Genomic DNA, 23,864 nt, shown 5'->3' on the forward strand with positions numbered 1-23,864 from the left:
TTTGATGTTTCTACAGGTACTTACCTGAAGTAGGTGAGGGCCGGGAACTTCGCGATGCCATACTGTTTCGCAAGTCGTTTGTCGTTGATTTTCACAAAGTCGACACCGAACGAATCGGTATCATCGTCGATGTGCTCTAGCTCTGCTAATACTGTGTCGCAGGTTGTACAACTACGGGCATCTGCGGTCGGTGGGTAAATAGAGTGGAAGAAGAAGTGGGAAGTTTTGTTTTTAGTATTTCATACGATCATTTGGTTTGTTGAAACTGCTGCTGCTACTGCTGCTGATTCTGCTGCTGGTAAGAAAACACTTGATCGGAATTATTGATCTAGCAACATGATTACTTGTCGAAAGTTTCACTTGTAAATCACTGATTCGGTTTTATAGCTTCCTTTTGCTCCGGCAAAATAGTTTTTTTTTTATAGCAAACAGAGTGTTCGTTGTGTGTCTTACTCTATTGAGGATTTTACCAGGATAACCACACTGAACAACACATCACAAGTTCCGGGTTTGAATAACAGATTAAGTAAGAAATTCACTATAACACTTCTTTGTACACCAAACAGCCAACCTGATATTACAAAACTCTTCGGTTTGTTCCCCTATATGTTGTCGATGTCAGTGTCGCTTATGCAGACTGGCCAGATCTTGAGCAGAGACGATCTGGGAAGTAGTAACTCAGTATCTATTAGTGTTGCTTGGAGCACTAATTATAGCAAAATGACGCTAGAGAATAACACATATTGAACAAGACCCCGTGTTTCTAATATTTGGTTAATATGATACTAAGAACGTGAGAGTTGTTGACTTTTGTTTGAGATGTACACTAAGGCATCCGGACGACCCAGCCCCTAAAGTGCTTTTAGGTCGTCTACGTGGACAGAGTAAGTGTGGTAGGCCCAAATTGAGATGGAGTGATGGCGTTGATGCGTCCGCCAAAAAAACCGGGATAAACGACCGTGATCGATTTATAGGTTTCGTTCGATCGGTTTAGAGAACTCCTGCAGCAGGCCAAGACTGCGAAGCGGTTATAGCGCCTGATATGTAGTACACTAAGATATCGCTATTTTCCGAATTAAAGAATGGTTGTTTTATACCTAAAAGGGAATTCCATCACTTCCATTCCATCAATGCCATCACCCATCTCCAAAATATATCATTTTATGGCACGTTTTATAGCAATTAAAATACTAAGGTATTAATGTGTTCATGACCATAGTTATTACAACATTATAAGTAATATCAAATTCTTATCCAGTGTATGACTTCCGAGAGCAACTGACGCAGTGAACACTAAGCAAATTGAAATTCTTTGCTATTGCTTTAAGATAGTACTTTTTTATAGCAACTACTATTGCTCGGATGATGTATTTAGAATCGAAAGGGAAGGTGAACAATTTCTTCTATCGATGAGTGATAGCAAAACGTTACAGAACTTTCAAAATACTATAAATTATTTCGTTTTTCTTGTGTTATAAAAACAGCCATGCATGAATTGTAGTCATCTTATTTACAGCGAGCTTTCTTACGGACTGAAACCTATCTACTTATCGGTTCTTTCCCTTAAAACAGGGTCACATTCTGATGAAATGGTTCACGTGTTTTGTAACATGAAGCGACGAACTGACACGTTCGATTTTAATCGATACGTCTAGCTAACCGATGTCTATAAGTAACCAGACGAAGGAGACAGGCCACGCGAGTGTTCGGGCTCTTAAAATAAATCTTCTGGCCACGAGCAGACGATAAAGCGATCGCATTCAACTTGGCACGTCGGAACGTATTTTGTTATGATTTTGGATGAAATATTGAAGTTAAAGTTGTCACCGTGCAGACAATGAGTGCGCTATGATTATGGCATAATGAGTTCAAGGTTGCCATAATAATCCCAAGAGATGTATCTGGTGCGTGGAATGAGTGGAGAAAAAGCAGCGGCAACCATGGCCGTACATTCATTTACGGCTGTGCATCTCATTGCGTTCGAGCTCCAAAAACACCGTCGCCAATAATGTCGTGAAAGTTGACCTACTTTTTTACCACCGTCTCTAACATGTCTCAAGGCACGAGGACTTCTTCTGTGGGTGTGTGTGTGTGTGTGTGTGTATTTGTATGCACCAAGTGAATCGCCTTTTGCAACCGTTGCAATGTCGAGTTGAATGATTCTAGTGCACCATTGTCGTACGGTGCCAAAACATGGCGGAAATGGCCACGCGCGCGGGGCCCGAGCACACAAAACGCGGGAAAATGATCGTTTACCGTTTCATCTTTGACTTGCGGGGACCTGGGGACTATTTTTAATTTGCCACTGTGCGACTGTCGCACGGCCATGCAGCAGCTCGATTTGCAGCAGCTCGATTGCTGGTAAGCGAGCAGATGCAAATGAAACGGTTTGGTGGAAAAGAGACGGTAGCTCCAATCAACGTTGGAAAATTCGCGCGGACAGATTTGTTTGCTCGCTTGCGCACAAGCTTCGAGCTGCTACGCTCGTGTGGGAAGTTAAACACGATTATTGCATAGGGTTTGCAGTGCCAGGAGTTGGTTCATTAGGTTTTACCCATCGTGAAGTACCATGCGTCTCCATCGAGCCGTTAAGCTGGCCTATTGCACGGAAGGCAAAGTCAAGTTCATCCACTAGGCAATTGACTAGATGGTTGTACTCCGTTCAGCAGCAACAGTTATAAGAGAAGGGTGAAAAAAAAAATAATGTGGATGAAATGTTGTCACGATCAATATGATCGTTACAAGAGAATCTGTTGTAGTTGTTGTATTTATATGTAAAAATTTAAAACAAATTTGAAATATATAGAAATCCTCTTATATACAGTTTTTTATATGTACTGTGAAACAAATTAGTTTAAACTTTTGTTTTGTAAACAGTAGTTACTTAACCATTCTACACACAGAACAATCGAGTCCTAATAAAGGATTCAAATGAAATGTCGAAAACGTTCTATTCCAATCTAAAATTACCCCAAAACTAAACAATTTTCCCTCGCTAATAGACACTGAACGTCTCTACTTAATCATAAAATTCGACAAAGTGCAACAAATTTTATGGTTCTACTTTTTCCGCACCCCTCTCGGTCATTTCTCTTCGGCCTTCGGCGAGGGCGATGGCAATCGCTCGATCACTAGCGGGGTCGGTACCGCACAGTATCTTTCCACTGGACCATTTTACTATGGCCCATAATAACCAAATGGAAACATCAAACTCACATCTCTGGTCCCGGACTGTGGGGGCAAAACACACTGTTTACATAAAGCCCGGCCACCGGCCACCGTAACGCAGGCGTTCAAGGTTTTCCCGCCGTTCGCACCATTAGCGCACAACCGACATCCGGTGTGGCCGGGTGTGTGTCCGGGTGTGGTTTGGAAATTGTTGGCCCATTTGTTAAAATGGTTCGTGGCGTTGTGTGTGTGTGTGGAGAAAAGGAAGCAAAGAAGAAAACCTCCGCTCCGAATGCTATCCAATGGATGTTTCAAAATGGAGCAAACCAAGTAAAAAAAAGGGTGCAGATACATGTGATCAAGTAAATTAGACGTTAGTGGATTATTTTCACAACCAAAGTCGAGTGGGTAGAGTTCGTTTTTCGCAGCTTTCTCGTCTTTGGTTTCAATATTTTTACACACTACACCAATATTTGCAGGCTTGTATAAATGAGGTGTTGTGGCCCCATCTCCGGAATGCTCCTCCTATATTATCGACTATCGGCGGACCGATATTAACCGCAAACCCAATGCGGCACTAAGGAACGGTTTTTTTTTCTTCAATTGAATGCCTTTGGAGCTATTTCTTACCACTGATTAGCACCTTTCTGGCTCGCTTAAAATAAGCAAATGCAGTAATGCACGACCCTACAGCTGGGGTACTGCCACTCCAAAAAACCATACCCCATAGGTGTCGATCAATCAGACCTGTCAATTATACAACCGATAAACAACAACCTGTTGGCAGCGGCACAGATCCGGGGAGTAATGGCCGCCGAGCTGTTGCCAGTGGCGGGGAAAAATATTAAACCAAACGAAACTGTACTACACCGAGCGGCAGAAAGGCGAACTTGAAACCATAACCTCCTTCGTGAACGGGGTTCCGCAAGCTAACCAGCTAACAAAAGGTTAGTTGGGAAGAAACAGCACCAAATCATGTCCAACAAGGAACGTATTAATACTGTCCGTTCCCAACACTCTCAGACCCTTTCCGGGAAGGAGGCGGAAGAAACGTGGGAAGAATTTGTGTCCCAACCGCAAACTGGCAACGGTACAGAGCTAGTGAGGTATTTTTTCGCTTGTACATGGCGGCACCATCTTCAACCACTGTTTCCCGGGTCCCACTGCACGTGGCCACGTTGCGGTATGCCTTCAGTGAATTGCTGTGCCCTCAGAGCGGGAATTGTGCGAATATTCGTTAACAAGAAAATAGGATCATCAGTTTCGTGTCTAAGATCCTTTAGTGGTTTTGTCCGAGCTGAAGATGTTCAAGGACATCTTGGATGTCTTAGAATTTGTGTTGTCCTTACTACCTATATCAACCAAATGTGTGCTTCAGTGTGCAATAGTGTGGAAGGTTCAATGAAACTGCTAATGAAAGCTTTAAAGAGAATCTAATAACGATGCCAACTTACAACGCATTGATAGACTTAAAGCATCCGAATTCTTGATCATCCCCTTGTCATCTCTAGAATATACCTTCTAATTGCTCAATTGTACGCCTAATGGATCTGCTTGCCTGTTCTGTCTCCAACCGAGTAAAAGCTCTCCTAGCAGGCGAGACACCAGAAGAAAAAAAAACCGCTCAACGGCTGATGAGCGGAACCTGCGAAATGATTGTGAGGACGAGGTCGCGCACACGGCACACCGGCGCATATCTTGTCCTGCGTCGGCACGGGTCGGGTCGGAAGGTTTATTTTTGAACACTTTGTTCTGAGCAAAAAACAAAAAAAAAATAAACCTACCACATGAACCCTCGCGACAGGCCGCGTGCTCACCGGTTGTGCGGGGAAGCAACCGCTACCGCTCGGGTACGGTTGAGCTCGCGCAGCACTGTGACATCGGGGACATGGGGAACGAGCGATATTATCAGCCAACTGTACCGGTTTCGTTTCCTGCACTTGCCCTACGGCTAATGAGGCATTCCAAATGGCCAGGGGAGTATTTCCGGGAGTTCTCAGATGTAGCTTTAAGACATTGAAAGTTGCCCCGGTTAGTGGCGCTGTACCGGACATTGGGAGTTGTCTCTTTGTAGAAGATTTAATATTCTAATATGGCAGTTGGTTGGTACTGTTGTACCACACACCACGATCACTTGAAGATCACTCGCAAACTTCAATGACCTCAAGAACAATGTCATCCGTTTGGTGTCGTTGTGTTGCTCCTTTTCACTCTCCACACGTACAGAACACATTCTTACTGAATTAATTTTCTCGCACGATACACACGAACACACTCTCGGAGTATTTTTTTTTTATGTTTTGTACGCGAAACTCAATATCACAGCAGGACACACGATCGTGTAAACACTGACACGCACATACACTAATGCACACGCATTGCTTACCGCACCGTCACCGTGTTACCACTGTGTCACATCGCTATTTTTCCCATCCCTACCCGGGGCTCTCCTTGCCCATGTGCCGACCGTGCATCCCCCTACCTATCTTCCCACGGTTTCCGTTCAACCCTTTTCCCCTCCCAACCCTGCAAGCGGCCTGGGTAGGGTTATTGATGTTGAGTTGTTGTCTTTTTCCGCCTGCATTTGCTTTTCTTTTCACGATTATTTTTAAAAATAATTTAGCTCTCACCACTCGACAAAAACCACTGTTGCTTATAATTCCGGTTGCGCAATGGGGTACGTGGGATTGTGTTTGTGCGCCGTGCGCGTGTGTTGTGCGGTAGCGCACGAGCGCGCGTACGCAACGGGTGAATTTACTGGGTGTAGGTGTGTCCGTGGTGTTGACTTGCAAAGGTGGGTTCATCCGCTTGGTACATCTTCGTATCCATCGGTAGTATTAGCACACGCAAGCAGGACACACCCGAAAGGATAGCTGGAAACGAAGTTGGTACGGTCGTGTCGAGCAGTTTCGGACTGTCGGAGAAGCTACTCGAACGGTGTGCACTATCAAATGTGTCGGTGACAATCGTTGCACAGTTTCATCTTCGGTGGTCATCGCATTTGAACTCACAACACAGCAGGGCCCCGAGGCGGTGCTAAGATGTGAGCGACGGACGGAAAGTACGGACGAACCGGGTCAACTATTTTTAGCTCGTTTTTGCACACATTTCCCACCGAGGCCGCCCCAGGTTGTGAACACAGGAGGTCCGGGGTTCGGACACACGGGCAAATTCGATACTTGTGAAGAGGATGTGCCGTTCGGATCGGAGACAAGGATCCCGCTCGGTAGCCGTAGCAGCAACAGCAGTAATAGCAGCAAGAATTTCACATCACAACTCAACTCCGCCGATCGGCAACCCGGCCAACACTTACACCAGTACACTGCAACGTAATCCTTATCCTCTAGTAACCGCTCCAGCTGCTTCGCCGAAACTTCCTCGATCGTGGCCTCGGGGGCCGCGGCCGGGGCACTACCGCCCGCCTTTTTCGCACAGTCTACATCGCTCACTAGCCAGCTGCTGGCCAACAGTAGGAAGCACAACGGTGCCACTAGACTCCTGATTCGCGGCAGGCCCATCTCGTGCTGGGGGGATGTTTCGCGGACTTGCAGTCTCCAAGTTCCGCTCCGTTCAGAGGTCCGCTCGTAACTGCGGCGTACGTTCGGTACGAACGGCTTTTCGCGGCCGATCCCCGTGATTCGCGACCGTTGCGCGATTGCTACGGAATGGTTGATGTTAAAAATAAGTTCCTACTGGCCGTGCTCTTGTCTCCGAACCACCGAAGAGCAGCGTTCGAGATGGAGAGAATCTCGGGGATCTACGATCGGTCCCGGATCGGGTATTGCGAGTGGTCTGGTTGTTTTTTTTTTGGGAAGAACTCGTGGTTTGCTTCCGATCGTAGTGTTTGTTTCACTCGACGTATGTGGAAAATTGTTTTCCCCAAGAGAAACGATCTTTCTATGTATCTACCGAACGGAGAAGAAAATTTGGATGAATTGCATATAGTTTGGGCGATTATAGGCTTGACAAATTGGAATTTGAAGACTGGTGGCCTTGTAAAGAATGATTGTCCATTTGTTCTTTAACTCAAGGAATCTATTTATGCCATTGCAGACCTATGACCTAACTGGTTTTTAACAATAAGAACACAAGTGTTGATGTATTTCAGATATCGGGTAGATGTAACACGAAATGAATGAGTTCTTAACAACCCTCATTGCGATCCTGCTGTTTTATGTGCTAGCAGTTAACCTATCTTCTATTATCCCTATTTGTTTGATTGAAGTTTAAATGCTTAAGTACTTTGAAAGTAAATAATCGTTTATTAGTATTTGAGTTGTAAAGAATAATTTGCATGTTTATAGGCATATGGATCAAAGATAGAAATGATCGTTTGGCTACGAAGGAGTAAAACTCGTTTCAATTTATAGTTTTTACCCAATTTTACACTTGTTTATTCGGCAACACCTGGAATTACCCTCGTGCATGTGAGTGCAAATTGAAATTGGGCAATGAAACGCAAATAGCATACCTTTAGGCGCCTAACATAGGTTCCCCTTGTACCCGCGCTATGACAGCATACCGATATACAGCCAGTTCGGCAGCGCTTTGTGTAAATGACACTTCAGCTGAATGCTCATGCTGTCAAAACGCTGTCAGTGAGAAAATGTAAACAATAATACGACCTTCAACTCGCGCTGTCGGAAAGGGAAAAACTTTCTCGTGGCCCAGCTAAAGTAAGTGCGTTTCCTGGAAGTTTTTTTTTATCTTTTCGCTGCATAACACTTTTTACTCTCTTCAGGTGAAGTTCGATGAACATTTTGTATGTGGAATTCTTTTACACCGGAATCACGAAACCCATCTCGCTACGTTGGCCTATAGGTGAGCTATGTTGGTGCTTTGTGTGTTGTGAAGGAAACTTGTGAAAAAGTGATTTGTGCGGTGTTAATTTGGTGTGATGGGACAAATCGCTTGGTAACGGTGGCGAATCATTTCAGCATACAAAACCTGTTTTGAACAAAGTGTAGAACAGTTTATTGCCCAACAAGCAGGGGTAGTATCAGGTGTGACCTCGGACAATCAGCTGCGGCCGGTTCTTCCTGATGTTTGCCTATTAATAGGATTGCGATGAGAAAGTATTTCCCTACCCCCACCACTTTGCCAATTCGCACTGTGCAGAGAAGGACTATAAATAAGGGAACCAATCATACATATTTCCGTTACGCATCGTGGATACAATTGAACAAACAAAGTTGTTTTTTTTTGGGTCTTGCGTGAAAATTTGGTCCCTTTCGACTGCATTGTGGTTTGCTTTGATTTGCGTAACATTATTCTAATCGGTTGCTAAGGTAATTGTGGGGTTGTCATAAAACTTGATTGCGATGAAACATAAACGTGGGTTGTTCTGCTCATAACAAGTTCGAAGTAATACTGATTTATTCTAATTTTCATAAATTTGTCAGTCGTTTCTTTAACATTTTATTCCGTTTCAGCATTTTTAGTGAGCATCAAACAATAAAGTACACCCTGCACAAACCACAAACGATTGAGGAGCATGCGCCTCGATGCGTTGGTCGCATGGTATCAGAAGAAGATCGGAACCTACGACAAGCAGCAATGGGAGAAAACGATCGAGCAGAAAATTCTGGCCGGCATCAGCCATTTGCCACTAAAGAATACCAAACTCAAAACCGAACTGATAGATGTCGATCTGGTACGCGGTTCCACCTTCCCGAAAGCTAAATCGAAACTCTCGATCCTGACGGTGCTGTATCTGGCCGCATTGCGCTTTCTGCTGTTGCCAGTATATGCCCGCTGGTGGGTACAGCAAACATCGCCAGGAGTTTTTCTACTCCTGCTCACGCTCTATCTGCTGCAGATGTTGAATCTCGGTGTCTACAGCTACTGTGCCCGATCGGTGACAGTGAGCGAGAGTGATTCAAAGTTGACAACAGAAGCGGTGGATCACATCGTCACGATATCGGACTTTTTGATCCCGCTAGCACTGAGCTTGCTGTTGAGCGTAATTCATTCGCAGATTGTTGCGACAGCCTCGAACACCAATGGTTCGTCACTGTTTTCCTGTGGAAAACTGTCTCAAAAGTGTTTCTCGCATGGTACGCCTGGTTCGGGAACGCCGGGCGCCCCTAGTACCGGATCCGGCCCATCCATGTCGGCCCCGACTGGTATTGGAACGTTGAGCAAGAAGCAACGTGAGCAACGGATTCGTCGGAAGCGTCGAGTTAGAGCACACTCCGAAACGGCACAATCGGCATCGGGCCGGGTGCCATCGGATGATCGAGATCGCAAGAAAGCGTTCGCAAGTGTGGGCGGATCGAAATCGGCTACCAGTTCACCTGCCCGGATGGCTCCAAAGAAGGGTGCATGTAGTACGAGCAGTAGCACCAGTAGTGATGCTGTGGAAAGACAGCAACCGGAGCTGAATGTGGAACCGGATGTGAATAGTACCCCCCGTGAGGAACTGCTTCGTATGGAAGATCGTGCACCAAACATTCATCGGACAGCGAACGGTACGGCGAAGGTTTCACCAATAGGCGTAACCATTACATCGACGAACAGTTCAAGCGATCATTCACCACCGAACGGGCGCCGTTCTGGTGATCATGTTGCATCGGATACGATGCTTCTGCTTCCGTCCGGGTTGCGTCGGCGTAATGTAAATTGGGACCCAACCGTACCGGAGCGTACACGCCCGGGAACTTCCCTGTTGGAACCGGTCGTGGATGACGATGGGTTCGAGAGCTTAAATGGCAAAAGCTCCGGCGGTGAGGAGAGTGTTGGGAATGTGTTTCACCACGAACATAACCGCTACCGTAATAGTCCTTTTGCAAATGACTGGCCAGCCAATGGTGCTACCGGGGGAAACAAAGAGTTTAAAGATCACCAATCCGATTCCGATACGGATACGCTAAAAAATAGTGCCACCAGCTACAACACTCCCATCATCCCGGAACTCGATGGACTGCTCGATCCTCAGCGCAAGCAAAGCATGGAAAAGGATGTGCTTGACGTTCCACAAAAGGATACGCAGCAACAGCAGGAGGGGAAAGAGTACAAGGACCCGGTACGTCAGCGGCGCACAAAGGACACAAGTAAGCAGCAACGGTGCGCACCGATCGACGGTGCAAAGTTAAGCGGAACGGACGAAAAGCTAGGGACGAGCGGCAGCGACGATACGGACGAAGAGAACGAGTACGATTTGCATTCACCGTCGCCGCCCCACCTGCACCTACTCCATTCATCGCCACCGCTTCGCCATCAGCCGGTACCGGTACGGTCGTCGGCCGGCTCGTCCCCGTCACCGCACCATTTGCTTTACCTTCATCGCCATTCCGCCGTAGTGCAGCCGACGATCCATTCTGTTCATTCGCTTCATACGCATCAGCATCACTATCACCATTCGCCCTCCGTACTGACCGAAGGTAATGGCACATGCATCACACTCAAACGCGCTGTTTGCTGTAACCGTACGATAGGAAGTTGGGAATTTGCCCTGAGGATTACCAAATAGATAAGCCTTTTATAAGGAATTGATAAGTAGAAGCTGATGAACACGTTAAACTAGTACGAAATTTACAGGAATTTCAGGCTGAAGTGATAAAGTTAGGATAATTTATTTATTATTTTCGAGTTGTACTGGAATGTGTTTAGGTAAATGTGGAATGATTTCCTTTTTTGGAACGTTTTGTAAGTTGAAATCAATATCAGCTTGATCAAAGATTTCTCTATGCATAACATTTAGTGTTTTAGTAGATAGAGCTTTGAACATAATTGATATTTGCTTAAAGATTCCATATCTACCTCAGCCAATTCCAGTTCAATTTGAAAAGAATCGAGATACGGTTCCAAGTTTACCATCTGAGCTCGAAAACACTCTAAAATTAAGTTAAGGCAAGAGCTGGTAGGCCAAATCTGAAACTACTAAATGATATAAATGTGCTTTTAATGAATGTGTGCAACTAAACGGACAAGCCAGTATAATCATACAGTTCATAAAAGCTTATTGCATTAACGTCCCGTGAGCTAGACTAACTTTTTCCATAGTTACGTACCAATGCGTTTAAAAATCTATCAGTTTTCTCCGTCCGTTTACACGATAAAGTATTTCGAGTATGTTTTATATAACATGATTACAAACGAATTGTATAGTATAGTCTTTAAAGTGCAAAGGAAACAAATTATTCAAATTGGAGATTGAAGATCACTTTTTTTCATATACCAATTCAAATAGGACATAATTTTCCTCATAAAAACGAGTAAAACTATTCGTAAAAAGACTAACGCAAACTTTCTTACCACTTTTAGGCGAAGAATGCAGCTACAGTTCCGAGCTGGACCATTCCGATACGCAAAACGAACACTCGGATGATGATTACGAGCTCGAGGACGTACCGACGCTGATCCTGAATCCGGCCTGCGGTGCGAGCGATCGTGTCAGCTGCACCATATGGGAGGCACGGGAAGCAAAGAAGGCGGAAATGTCCGTGCTGGATATTTCGTCCGCCATCATCGAGCGCGTCGAAGCCATGCCCGAATCGTGCGATTACGTGTACATCGGGGTCGTGCTCAGCGTGTTCCTATCGCTTGTGCCCGCCTTCTGCCGGTTGTGTGAAGCGACAGTCGATTCCACCAACTCGACGGAGGTCAATTTCCTCGACATGCCGGTAATACTGTTCGAAAAGGCATCCTTTTCGCTACTGGCCGTGCTACGGTTCGCTTTCGGTGAGAGCACCTGGGAACGATTTGTGCTGGTGCTCGGGTTCCTGTTGCGGCTCCTGCTTACGTTTCTGGTGTTTTTTCTGCTCGCTGTAGCGGAGCGTACGTTTAAGCAGCGCTTTCTGTACGCCAAACTGTTCTCCCATTTGACGTCGTCCCGGCGAGCTCAAAAGTCCGGCATACCGCACTTCCGGTTGAACAAGGTGCGCAATATTAAGACGTGGCTGTGCGTACGGTCGTACCTGAAGCGCCGCGGACCGCAGAACTCGGTGGATGTGATTGTATCGGCCGCATTTATCATAACGTTGCTGCTGCTTGCCTTTTTGAGTGTGGAATGGTTGAAGGACTCGGTACATCTGCACTCGCAGTTTAATCTCGAGGCGCTCGCATGGTCCTGTGCGTTTGGGACATTTCTGTTGAGGTTTATGACGCTCGGTACAAAGATTAACAAGAAGTACAAGAGCGTGTCGGTGCTGATAACGGAACAGATAAATCTCTATGTTCAGGTTGGTAGTGCGTCGATCGTTTTGGCACTAAAGTGTTGAGTGAGCTAATGATCACTTAATGTTTTCAGATTGAACAGAAACCAAATAAGAAAGACGAGCTGATGATATCGAACAATGTGTTAAAATTAGCAGCTGATCTCCTCAAGGTAAGTAACGACCAGGTGTGAAATGGCCAGGATGATATTCAACCATAATATTTTTTCTCCATTTCACAGGAGCTGGAATCTCCGTTTAAAATCTCCGGTCTCAGTGCAAATCCGTATCTCTACACCACCGTGAAGGTGGTCATACTGTCCGCCCTCTCCGGTGTGTTGAGTGAAATGTTAGGCTTCAAGCTAAAACTTCACAAAATTAAAATTAAGTAAATGGTGCAACATTTAGTTCCCAATTTGAAACGAAATATTTCATCCGCGCTTCGCGCGTTTAGCAAACCTTCAATGTGAATGTAAGTGGCTGTACTAAGGTTGTTTATTTCGAAGCGTTATGTGATGTAGCTGGTTTTTTTGTTTCTGTCTCAGTGTGTACAATTGCAACCGGGCACGCCCGGTTGGGTAAATTCGTTTACAGTTTAACGCTCCTCTCCATAGATGTGGAAGATACTCACCTTATACTACCTATACCTGATGAAAAGGGGATCCGCTGCCACGAAGCTACGCCCCATGCCTGCAGATTCTCAAGCCTCAAGATTTCTCTCGTTCCAATGTTCCGTAGGTTAATTTGTGATGGAACATAGTAATAGTAGCGTAAGAAAGTTACTAGTAGCACATCTATAACTACATTGCAGCGAACTGCACTCGATAAATATACAGGGTTAATACACAAAAAACTATATAGAAACCATATGAATGAATAGCATTAAACGCACGATCCGTTGATCGGTAGTGTAGAGAGATTGTTCTGCCACGATCATCCGCGCGATGACCGATGTGGCAAGTTAGAGAGAACTGAAATAACTATAGTTTATTTTTATAGTACAGTAAACAAAAACCATCGCATGGGTAAGGAGGAGATAAGGATAGGAGCAGGATTTTATGTGAAAAAGGTAGCAATGTGCAATTACAACGTTTATATAGCGAAATGTAGCGAAGAGAACACACATTTGGTGTGTAAGTACGTAGGAAAGGGTGTCGTTTTAGATGCGGATAAGCTAGCATCATGTGTTCGTATTGAGATTGTGTATTTGCTAACTGTTTTAGACTGTGTGCGTGTTGTGCGGTAGTGTGTTAATGGTGCGATGCTGTATTCGTTTCGTTTCCAGCCGTTAACTAAGTAAGAAATGTTCCACCAGCACTAGGTTTGCTATATTTTAACCTCGAAAATTAAACTCTTAAACGCAGGACATGGGTGTGTTCCCTTTTACGTGCAGACGATGGGCTCGAGCATATCCGAAACGAATACCATTACTTTCTTAATGGCTGATTTCCATTACACGTACGCGTTGTGTTAGTTCTCATCGTTAGGTGGTAAAGCAATCGTTCTTGATTACACCCGTTTCAAGCTATAAAAAGGATGCCGCGGATGTCTAAATCGAACCACTCCTTTACTGTAGTCTAGTGGCGGCGGCAAGCCCATCAGATAGTATGAAGAACAAAGTGTCCATCAACTCGATCATCTCGATTATTGAGATGAATGTAAAGTTTTACCGCCTGGTCGGTTTGGCACCGTTTGAACTCAACACGAACCGGGTACGTCTATCGAAACCATTCTGCTGTGCGGTTGGTGGATTCGTGACACTCTACTGGACCGCGATGGTATCCTCGATCGCGACCAGCAATCATGGGAACGATCGGATCTCGCGCATCTCCAACTACTTCCAGCTAATTACCAACGCGATCATGCTGACCGCGATCCTACTGACACCGACTTTTAGATTGCGCAATTTCGCCGAAGTTGTACGTGCGTTGCGCAAACTGGAACTTGATCTGCAGAAGGATTCCATCGGTAGCAACTTCGGGCGAATGGCTCGTTGGAACATTGGGATCGTATTGGCCACGATTGGTGTATTGCTGTTGGTGAGCGCGTTCGATTGTTACGTGACGGTATTCCGAGGATCTATCCGGGTGGACTATTGGATCATAACGATACTACCCCAGTTCGTGGACGTGATAGCCGTTACGCAGGTCATTCTACTACTGCTGTACATTAATGGGCGATTCCGGATGCTTAATCAGTTGCTGGAGGAAGAACAGCATCCGGTCTTGGGAAGAATGCGATATGAACAGTCGGGTCGACTTAATGTAGCGACGGTGAATGGGCCGAAGAAATTGGGCCTGCACGTGATCGAAGTACACGGTTGCGGGATGGACGGCGAATCGCTGAAGTATCTGCAACTTCCGAAGGTCCTATATCGGTACAACGATCTGTACGACATTTGTAAAATGCTCGATTGCTACTTCGGATTACTGTTTTTACTGACGTTCACCTCGATCTTCATCGTAACGACGATACAGCTGTACTACAGCTACACCATTCTGTACTGGTTTACGGGTGAGAATGGGTTCACCATCTGGTCGCTGATGGTGTGCCTCAACACGATATCGATCAATCTCGGAGTGCTGCTCACGATCGTACTGTTGTGTGAAAAGATTTCGAACAAAACCAGACAGGCGAACGATCTGCTGGCGGATTTGCAACTGCGTGGTTCGCGCCATCTATCATCGGAGGTAAGTGAGACAGAGTAGGAGCGGTGCTCATGACGAAATGCTCAATTGTCCACTATCTCATTAGGAAGTCATCAAACTGACGATCCCATTTCAAGCACCGAACAAGGTGTTCAAGTTCTCAGCGATGGGCTTTTTCCAGATTAATTGCAACATGTTGTGTGGGGTAGGTTCTTTGGGAACGGTAATTCGTAACCGATTTCTTACGTAATACTGGTACCACTTTTTTTTCTTTTCCCCTTACGCAGATGATTGGGGCAATCACGACGTATTTGGTAATCTACATTCAGTTCTACATTTTGTACGCGGATGAGGTGAAAAAGTCAATGTTTGTGTCTCGTTTTCAGATTTGAATTTCTAGTGATACATTTTAAGTGTCTGTAATGCTGGATTTTATTCCATCAAGCTGATTCAATGTGGCTATGAGTGGATAGCTTGTCCGTTCTTTATGGTCTACTAGTTTGAATGTTAAATAAAGACGAACTCATCTAGAATACTCACAGTTTAATTGTGTTATCCCCGTCGAATAGCTCGGATCAGGACTAGTATTACTTTTTTCCATTTTCTTCTTCTTCTTGGTAGCGTAGAACTTTGGAGGCCTTGGTTGCTGTTTAGAACTATAGACACTCTAGGAGGTCTAGGGCTGAAGTTACTTGGATTTTCTTAACTTTTGAGTTCTGCATAAGGAGGATAGCTAGGAATGATAATTATGCGAAGGGTGACGTCCAGATTTTCGTTTTTGCCATATCCAAGTAACCATTGAAGTCAGTTAGCTTCAATTCGACGGTACGCTCGCTGTCATTTCACACGGTCCAGTGTACCTCCTGAATACTTAGTTCTGAAATTGTAAGTAAGCGAAAGAGTAGGTGTCTTAACCATTGTTGAACCATATTCTAGAACCTTTATCGTCAATCAGCGAACAGAGTGTACTGCTGATGGAACAGGATTCTGCAAACTACTCCAGCAGCGGTGAAGAGACGGAAGATGCGAGTGAAACTGAGATGTGGTTCATTGAGCAGCAACAAGATAATAAAAAATATCAAGCAAAGCGTGTCGATTTGCTTCACCAGTTGGAACTTGCAGAACAACGCAAACATCCAGTATTTTTACAGATTTTAGCAAATCTCCAAAGCGAGCTCGATGATCGTTTGCTACTGAACGAAATCGAACGAGATTCTGCACTAGCCAGTGCCAATCGTGACTGCTTGCGTGAGGAGACCGCTTCGGAGCAGGAATTCGCCGAGAAGAAAGCGAAACTGATCGCTAACGCGATTTCCGATTTAGAGCAGGAAAAGAAGATGCTCCGGCATGAGATTGATGCGATGGGGCTGACCGGGATCGATAAGAATACGGTGTCACCAAGGGCCACACGGCAACTGCGCCCACGACTTTGCGACTCAGTTTCGATGCCTCAACCGGTCAAAATAAGCTATCTGTTAAGCAAGGAAGACATTGAACATGATCTGCAACTCATCCGCGCTGGTATAGAAGCTAGCGTTCATGAGATGGAAGGTAAGAGCAGAAGCATGTTTAAGGAGGGAGGACACATATATATATATATATACACCGTGTTGGTAAGTTTTACAAATGCATATTACATTTTCCACAGGGAGGGCGCTCGTCGATGAGTGTGCTTCTGCCAATACCGTCCAGCTGTTGCGACGCCCGTTAGATAGATAAGTAAACTTTCCACTTCATCGCAACATTCAGCAAATCTCATTGGCAAACGCATTGAATATAGTTGAATGGGGTGCAATGTATAGAGAATTAAATAAAAAATTAATTTCTACACGGAAAAAGCGTTTTTCTGTCAAGTTTTGAAAAATAACATAAATTTTGTTTGAATCTCCATGTTTTTTCAATAATCTTTTGAAAATAAAAATCATCGCAAACTTTCGCATCAAGAAATGTCATTTAAACATCGCAACGCATGTCCATTGGACAGTTCAGCAGTGCAGCACGAAGCTGTCAAACAGCGAAAAAAACAACATTTGTTCTCCCTTCGCTGCGATCTCGTGTGTACGACAGTGTGCAGGAATCGAGTGCGATTGTTTTCTGTCTTTCGCTGCATAGTCTAGAAATTCCCCACCCGCTATATCCGACCTCCCTAAAGCATAGCTGGAGCAACTCTGGACATCCAGAACACTGTGCCCTTCCGTGTGGTTGCGTGTGAACTAGAAGCTGTCCGTGGGAAAGTGCTACGTTGCGCCTTCTAAAGCTGTGCGTGGAGCTACGTACAGCCATCACAACCGTGTGGCACCACTCCCGAAGAATTGTTGTTTTCGCGTCCAGAGTCCATCAGTTTAGCGTACCAAAAAGGTTGCTGTGAAGAAAGGTTTCACATTTCGCTGTGGCAAGCGAATTACACTGCTCGCGGTAGTAGAGTGTTTGATAGTACTAGAGCGCAGTTTGCCATCTTTTCCCCCCACTCACAAATCAAGTGCCCTCATTTTTCAGCCCCAGGTAATCATCGATACGTCAACAAACGGTGGACAATCGGTGATTTCGCTCTGTTGTTCCGCTGAAAGTTGAACTTCGATCGTGTCCGTAATCTAAGGCGCGGCCGTCATTAGCATCTAACGTAACTCCCACGAACGCTAACAGCTGTCCGGTACCAGCGGGAGTTCCCAGCCATCTCAGCAACCATCGACCCAAACATCAACTTGAGAAGGCGGGCACAGTGCGGCGAAACGAGAGTTGGTGTGGAGAACGTGCTTCGGAAACTGTAGCCCGACACTAAACAATCATCAGCCGGAATCGTTATCCTACGGGCGGGCACATTCAGGAGGGTGTTCTAGGGCCTTAGCGTCGTGTGATCAATTGACGGTCTCATCATCGTTTTGGAAGCGCGTGGGTTACACGGTGTGCAATCTCGCGTGCGATTGATTATTGGCTAGCGTGTGCGTGTGTGCGTTGAGTTCGTGATTGGATTTTCTCTCGGAACCGCTGTATTCGAACCGGCGCGTCGGAATCAGATCACGTATCGCAGAGTGCGGAGTGAATTATACAGACCTTACCCACCGTCTCCAAGCCCCACGCAAAACAATGTCGAACGCACAGGAGGAAGAGCAACACCTGCGGGAATGTGAATCGTACATCCAGACGCACCGGATCCAGCGGTTGCTGAAGGACTGCATTGCGCAGCTGTGCGTGTCCCGGCCCGACAATCCGATCGTGTTTCTGCGGCAGTACTTCCAGAAACTGGAAAGGGTAAGTGTTATTTAAGTTTTCCATACCACGCTTCCGAACCATCTGCTTTGCCATGTAAGAGTAAATTTATGAACAATTTGCAATCAAAGTGAATGATTAATAGTTTCTGTATTAGGAGGAGGAAGCTAATAATTATGATCCTCTACCTGTTTGGTGGGTTAATTTATTACTTTTTGTTTTTTATTTGTTATGATTTTGAGCTAAATTCATTACATATTACATTACATATATTACATATTGGTCTACAAGTCCAGTGCCAAGTATACATTGAGGAACGGTATCGAACCCAGCTAATTCATATTTCGTATCATATGTAATGAACATTGGTTTCGTTCAACATAAAGATTGGTTTGGTTTGGTGACAAACCATCTTTTAATGCTATGGCTGTGTAGAGCTTCTTACCAAAGCAAGAGTGGTGTGACGTTCGTCTCCACATCATTCGAATTGAAGTCTGTCTTACTGCCTTACAGTTTTCTTTTAGGAGTTTGGATAAGTTCTGCACCACGCAACAACCGCAACAACAGAATGTCATGCTGTTTGTACTTTATGTCGAAATCTAAGCAAGTTTGGAATGTTTGTAGATAACAATCTACTATTCCATTGAAACCTGAAGCTTATTTGAATCAATCACCATTGGCTTCCAAAACTTTTCCAGCACAGTAGTGGTCATGCATTTTGGGAGTGTCTAGTTTGTTCGTAATAGGTAGTATCAATTCGTTTTGTTATTTCTCGATCAACGATCTTCGATGTATTGAAGATTGAAGTTAAAGATTCCGCATTCAATCGCTCGAGATAGATAGATTAAAGATACGCGTTCTTCGCATTATATTATTATCTTGTTGTTTTTGTTATGGAGTTCGCGAGGTTGTACCTTAAATAAATAATGGGAATTGTTCTTATTTTTAGTAAACATAAAAAAAATTATATCGAAAATTGGGCATTCCATTAGACTATCATGGCAATAATTTCTGCATAACAATCAACAATGAATTTAGCGAGTAGATTTGCTATCGTTGTTGTTGTTTTTTGTTGTTTGTTTGATTGATCAACAATTTTTCTGAACATTGTTTCGGCGTGGAATAAATGATTTCATTTTCCATACAATTTATATGGAAAAAATATCTCCAATAGCGAATAAAGTAAAACACTGGAACGGATTAAACTCGCTATAAGAGGTTTGAGTGTACTTCACAACATTTCAAAAATTTGTTCTGTACTGTTCCTTTTAGTTCTACTCAGTATCTCCATTTTGTTCTAGAAGCTCAGTATTGCAATATTAATCATTCTACTGTTAGGGGTGAGAGTAAAAAACAACATTGCGACGAGTGTCCCCTTGTTCGAAATCTCACGGCGATCAAGTAAGTCCGGTGAGTTTGATGATGAATGATGCTGCTGATGTACGTGCATGTGTGTGGTGACGTCCCGCGCCGCTTTCCGCCGATAGCTGACCTTGTGCATTGCGTCGCCAAGTAACGACAGCACGTTGTTGCAGTTGCCCATCACAACGACCCAGTCCACCCCGAACCGCTGCCGAGTGGACAGCATGAACAGCACAGCAGCAGGCAGGAAGCGATGTTTACCCTCGCGCAACGATTGTGCATGTAATTGTACGATTGAGCGGGAGTCGGAGGGTTGAATGCAAATAGGTAGAAAGAAGTAGAAAACAAGAGATTCACGATCGTCGTGTTCGTTTGATTCCGCTGCTGTTTGGTGCGATTACTGTTGAGCGTAATTGACGGCGAGAAAATGCATCAAGATTGGACAGAGAGGAGTGGAACACATCAACTAGCTCTGTACCAGGGTGATCGCGACGGTCATCGTGATCGATCACATATATTCCATTTGATCGGTCGTATGTTTGTCGAAAGATGTGAATTAATTGTGTAAAATACAGTATTACCTCGTTGGAACTGGGCGGAATAGAAACAAGAGCTCTGCATACATAATTTGTTATTTTATATGATTGTCGATATAAAGTGGCGCAAGTGTTTTAAGTGCAGAAAGGTAATGTTTTCTTCAAACTCAATATCTTACCTTTATCAACACCGAACAATCTTACTTACGCGCGAGAGATTTCTACAAACGTGTGCACTTTTCGACACCTTCATCGTACACAAACCAATCAAACGAACAGGACCTTGATGCTATCAAGATTGCAGTTCTGTACAATGTCGTTACGATGCAGACGAGACACAACTGATTTGATGGAGGAGGTGGTTGAAATGTGTAACTTCCGAAGACATACATACATTTTGTATGATGCAGAGAAACAAGTAATTTGGCCTGATCTTGATTCCGACTTTTCGATTGTATCGATAATTAGATATGATTAAATGTAATTAATGATTTATTTTGGTTGACAACTGGAACTTCCGAGTACAGAATGGGGGAATGTATACCATTTTGCCGAGCCTGTAGAGTTTAGTCACAATTTTTCACTCTTAAAAAGCCTTTACTAATAGGTCGTATTCTAAAAGTTTAGAATTCGCAAAGTCCGGACTCTAAGGCCTCAGATAGAATACAAGTTCTCGGCACCGCAACAATACACATCTCTTAATGGACTTCCAAATTACTTTATTAAGACCCTCTTTTCCCAATCAATTAACTCTTGATAAGTCACAAAAGTAAGAATTCATGGGGTAATGGAGGCAGTTGTGTTCAAGAGTTCAAGAGCAAGGCAGAATGTAGTCGGAAAGATTTCGGAATCCAAATTGCACAGGGACGTTACCAGCACAAACGACATTTTAGCCAGTAGAATAAAGTCGTATCGTTTTAGTAGAATGTCGATTATCCGTCGTGTTGTATTTGATAGTACAAGTAGTCCCCGATAATAGTGTGTTCCAGTGGATCGTACATCATGTTTCATTGGTTTTTACTTGAACAATACAGAGTCCACCTCACTTATTTGCCCATAATGCAATCAGCATTACAGGCAACGTTTTAGAAGGAAATTTACGTATGAGGCGCTATGGCCGCTACGAGGACTTGGCCTGCCCAACGTACGTCGTGTATTAGATATTATCTAAACGATACAACTATTGGAGTATGTTGGTGCTATTATTTTAAATCGCTTGTTTCACTCTTGGTGCATCCCTGATGGAGGCTATGACTCATTTAAACACTACAACAGTATCCGACGCCGGAATTAGATCGAATGTAGTTGCGTGTGGAATAGCGTTTGCCATGCTGGCACATAATAAAGCAAAAAAAAATAAATAAAATAACTACACGAAGCAGGTAATGCAAGCGATAAACGATTTCATGCTTATGCGGCAAAAATCCTATCCTCCACAACACGTACAAGCACAGAAGGTTGGGCTATCTACAAACGATCCTTTCTGGTCGGATTCTAAACGCTCTGCTACCCACTGTTGATGAGGCTATCAACTGGGAAGGGGGTTGCTTGTTGAGGGTTTCGGGTGAGTGAGATTTTCCTCGGCAAAATGTGAATTAGAGCCAACCGGAAAAATGGGGGCTCCGTGATGACGAACCGATGACGTTACGACTTGCTGGCGACAGGGATAAGCTTTGCCGCGGAATTGAAGTTTGTTCTCCGTTTTTATGACTTATCCACCCCTCCCCATCGTTAAGTACCGGCTGATAAGCGAGGTCACTTAAGCAGAGGTTGATAACATCTTTGGCCAAAGCTCTTAAAGGATTTCAAGTGGAAGGGATAAAAGATTGTCTCGACACGCGACACAGGTTAAAGAAGTTTTCGGTATTTGTTTTTGCACAAGCTTTCGGTTGTAAAGAGCAGTTTTAACAGGTTTATTTATATTCTGTAATAGATTACTCGTTTCGATGGTTTAGTGTGATAACGGTGCCGATTTTTCACTCGACAGGACTAGCTCCAAAACTTAAATCAGTGGGATTAACATCAAGAAAAGCCGGACATAACAGCTCAAGATTCCCTGGTGCTGCCACAATGTCGTAACCCTGATGTTGCCATAACGCCATAAAAGCTTTCGCTACGTTTTCTCAAAAGATTCTGTATGTATCAGCTTATAACTGCTTTAATTTGAGGATAATAGCGCTAGGACACAGTAGGATTGCAAATCAGAAATTGTAGCTGCTTTTAATACCCTATTCCATTCAACAGGAAGAATGTAAACGGCTTAAATACGGGATAAGCTGTGTTGCATGTGTGTATTGTGGTTCTCACACTCTGTGGACATCCTCCCACAATATTGAATAATCTTCGTTCGTATCTCTGAAGCTGGGTAGGAAAATTCGGATTGAACTTTGTTGTGAAGCTCGGTCGTCTATTTTGGTCGTATGGTTCCGGATCGACCAAGCTCTCCTATTGCCATATTGCTTTAGCACCCACACACGCGGCAAACACGGCAAAAGGGCACTGTGTGTTGGTTTTCCTGGTTGCTTTCTGGTCAATGCGTCACACTATGTCCAATGCAACAGGGTTCGATTGTGCTTTCTTCGGTTCGGGGGACGGTCTGGTATGTCGGCTATAGGTTCGATGGCAAACGACCAGAGATGACATCTGGATGTTGGGAAATTGAAGGTCTCCTCTTATAATAACTTCTGGCCACAGGATGATTTCGTAGGCGTTTCACAATGGGTTGTGAAACAGTTGGTCAAATGTTTTGGGATAGGAAATAGTAAATCTTTACGAAATGTTTTCTAAGAAGTTCCTGAACGATGAAAGGAAAATTTACGTCAATGTACCAAAAATTTATATAAAATTGATAACACACACACAATTTATGTTCGTATTTCGCTTCTTAAGGAATTATCCCACTGTATGCTTCGGTAACAGATGTTCAGTTAGTGGTGGGCCATCTTTTGTGCCATCCTATTTTAGCCACTCGCTTACCGATTCGATCCGTGTTGCAGGCGAAAACCTGTCCTTACCCGACAGTGTCAATCTCGGTGGCAAAATAAAACGATGCTAAGAGATTTCCCAACGCAACGACACACTATGCTTTACCTGTTTGCCATTTCCTCAGCTCTTCAGAATGGCGACCAAACTGTCCTTCCATTTTGCTTTTGTCCGGGGAAACTTGTTCCTTCCACTGGCAAGACAGACTGGGCTTATAAAGAGCGATAGCACACACCCACAACAACGCATTGAAAGTTGCCATAGGTGGTTGGCTAGAACAATGTTGCTTGCTCAACTTTCGCCTCCACGAGGAGAACCCCATTGGGCCCATTGGAGGAAGCCGACACACATAGCCCGGCATTGTTCCGGGTGCGCTGTTGCTTGTTAGAAATATTCAATCGGTGTTGAGTTTCACCAGAGTCAACAAAAGCGTAAAGTTTGTTTTCCGGAGTATGTTTTTCCTTTGCACATTTTCCATACCGTGAACTGTGTGTGTGTGTTTTTTAGTCTCTTTTTAAAACCATTCATTACCAGGATATTGTTATTAAAAATTAATTTGCCCCATTGCTTTTAGGAGACGCTCGGAAGCGAAAGAGAATTTTGTTCTGTAACGTTGCTCGTGTTGCTCTTGTAACGACGTAATAAATGAAGGTAATTAAGGTTTGCCGATTCACAGGCCTCTCCCGATCGTTAAGGTGGGAGCCATTAAACGAGAAGGATATCAAAAATGGATCATATTTTCTACGGCCACACCACACTATGAACTTTCCGGTCGTTGTGCGGTGGTCATAACCGATTGGTAGAGA

General features: G+C 44.3%; 5 protein-coding genes across 5 annotated transcripts in view; 4 read left to right on the top strand and 1 right to left on the bottom strand.

Annotated features, from left to right (window-relative positions):
• The window catches only part of LOC128714637 (uncharacterized), a 30,582-nt gene extending 23,896 nt beyond the window's left edge, over positions 1-6,686 (bottom strand). Inside the window, exons 1-2 of the mRNA XM_053809513.1 lie at positions 6,482-6,686; positions 25-181 (exon numbers count right to left, since the gene is read on the bottom strand). Of these exons, the coding sequence (XP_053665488.1) occupies positions 25-181; positions 6,482-6,686 (362 nt within the window). The remainder of the gene's footprint in view (positions 1-24; positions 182-6,481) is intronic.
• Positions 6,687-8,662: 1,976 nt separating this feature from the next.
• LOC128714138 (protein phtf) lies at positions 8,663-12,715 on the top strand. The gene is made up of 4 exons (XM_053809013.1): positions 8,663-10,550; positions 11,434-12,350; positions 12,419-12,496; positions 12,566-12,715. The coding sequence occupies exons 1-4, from the start codon at positions 8,663-8,665 to the stop codon at positions 12,713-12,715; spliced, it is 3,033 nt and encodes a 1,010-aa protein (XP_053664988.1).
• Positions 12,716-13,930: 1,215 nt separating this feature from the next.
• Positions 13,931-15,363, top strand: LOC128714856 (gustatory and pheromone receptor 32a-like). The gene is made up of 3 exons (XM_053809737.1): positions 13,931-15,013; positions 15,078-15,176; positions 15,259-15,363. Exons 1-3 carry the CDS (start codon positions 13,931-13,933, stop codon positions 15,361-15,363), a joined length of 1,287 nt encoding a protein of 428 aa, XP_053665712.1.
• Positions 15,364-15,710: 347 nt separating this feature from the next.
• Positions 15,711-17,739, top strand: LOC128712810 (uncharacterized). Its single transcript, XM_053807681.1, has 3 exons — positions 15,711-15,762; positions 15,908-16,522; positions 17,615-17,739. The coding sequence occupies exons 1-3, from the start codon at positions 15,711-15,713 to the stop codon at positions 17,737-17,739; spliced, it is 792 nt and encodes a 263-aa protein (XP_053663656.1).
• A 316-nt stretch (positions 17,740-18,055) lies between these two features.
• Positions 18,056-23,864, top strand: part of LOC128715032 (cAMP-dependent protein kinase type I regulatory subunit) — a 43,978-nt gene continuing 38,169 nt past the window's right edge. Inside the window, exon 1 of the mRNA XM_053809913.1 lies at positions 18,056-18,220. Coding sequence (XP_053665888.1) covers positions 18,056-18,220 — 165 coding nt within the window. The remainder of the gene's footprint in view (positions 18,221-23,864) is intronic.

The sequence above is a fragment of the Anopheles marshallii genome, chromosome 3 (assembly GCF_943734725.1).
Source record: "Anopheles marshallii chromosome 3, idAnoMarsDA_429_01, whole genome shotgun sequence".
NCBI lineage: Eukaryota > Metazoa > Arthropoda > Insecta > Diptera > Culicidae > Anopheles > Anopheles marshallii.

What these genes read in the sequence shown, in the direction of transcription:
- LOC128714138 (XM_053809013.1), top strand. Translation starts at nt 8,663, where the DNA reads ATGCGCCTCGATGCGTTGGTCGCATGGTATCAGAAGAAGATCGGAACC. An exon ending in AGATAAATCTCTATGTTCAG is followed by an intron (nt 12,351 to 12,418) that starts GTTGGTAGTGCG and finishes TAATGTTTTCAG; the next exon opens with ATTGAACAGAAACCAAATAA. An exon ending in TAGCAGCTGATCTCCTCAAG is followed by an intron (nt 12,497 to 12,565) that starts GTAAGTAACGAC and finishes TCCATTTCACAG; the next exon opens with GAGCTGGAATCTCCGTTTAA.
- LOC128714856 (XM_053809737.1), top strand. Translation starts at nt 13,931, where the DNA reads ATGAAGAACAAAGTGTCCATCAACTCGATCATCTCGATTATTGAGATG. An exon ending in CGCGCCATCTATCATCGGAG is followed by an intron (nt 15,014 to 15,077) that starts GTAAGTGAGACA and finishes CTATCTCATTAG; the next exon opens with GAAGTCATCAAACTGACGAT. An exon ending in ATTGCAACATGTTGTGTGGG is followed by an intron (nt 15,177 to 15,258) that starts GTAGGTTCTTTG and finishes CCCCTTACGCAG; the next exon opens with ATGATTGGGGCAATCACGAC.
- LOC128712810 (XM_053807681.1), top strand. Translation starts at nt 15,711, where the DNA reads ATGATAATTATGCGAAGGGTGACGTCCAGATTTTCGTTTTTGCCATAT. An exon ending in TTCGTTTTTGCCATATCCAA is followed by an intron (nt 15,763 to 15,907) that starts GTAACCATTGAA and finishes ACCATATTCTAG; the next exon opens with AACCTTTATCGTCAATCAGC. An exon ending in TAGCGTTCATGAGATGGAAG is followed by an intron (nt 16,523 to 17,614) that starts GTAAGAGCAGAA and finishes GAACGCTAACAG; the next exon opens with CTGTCCGGTACCAGCGGGAG.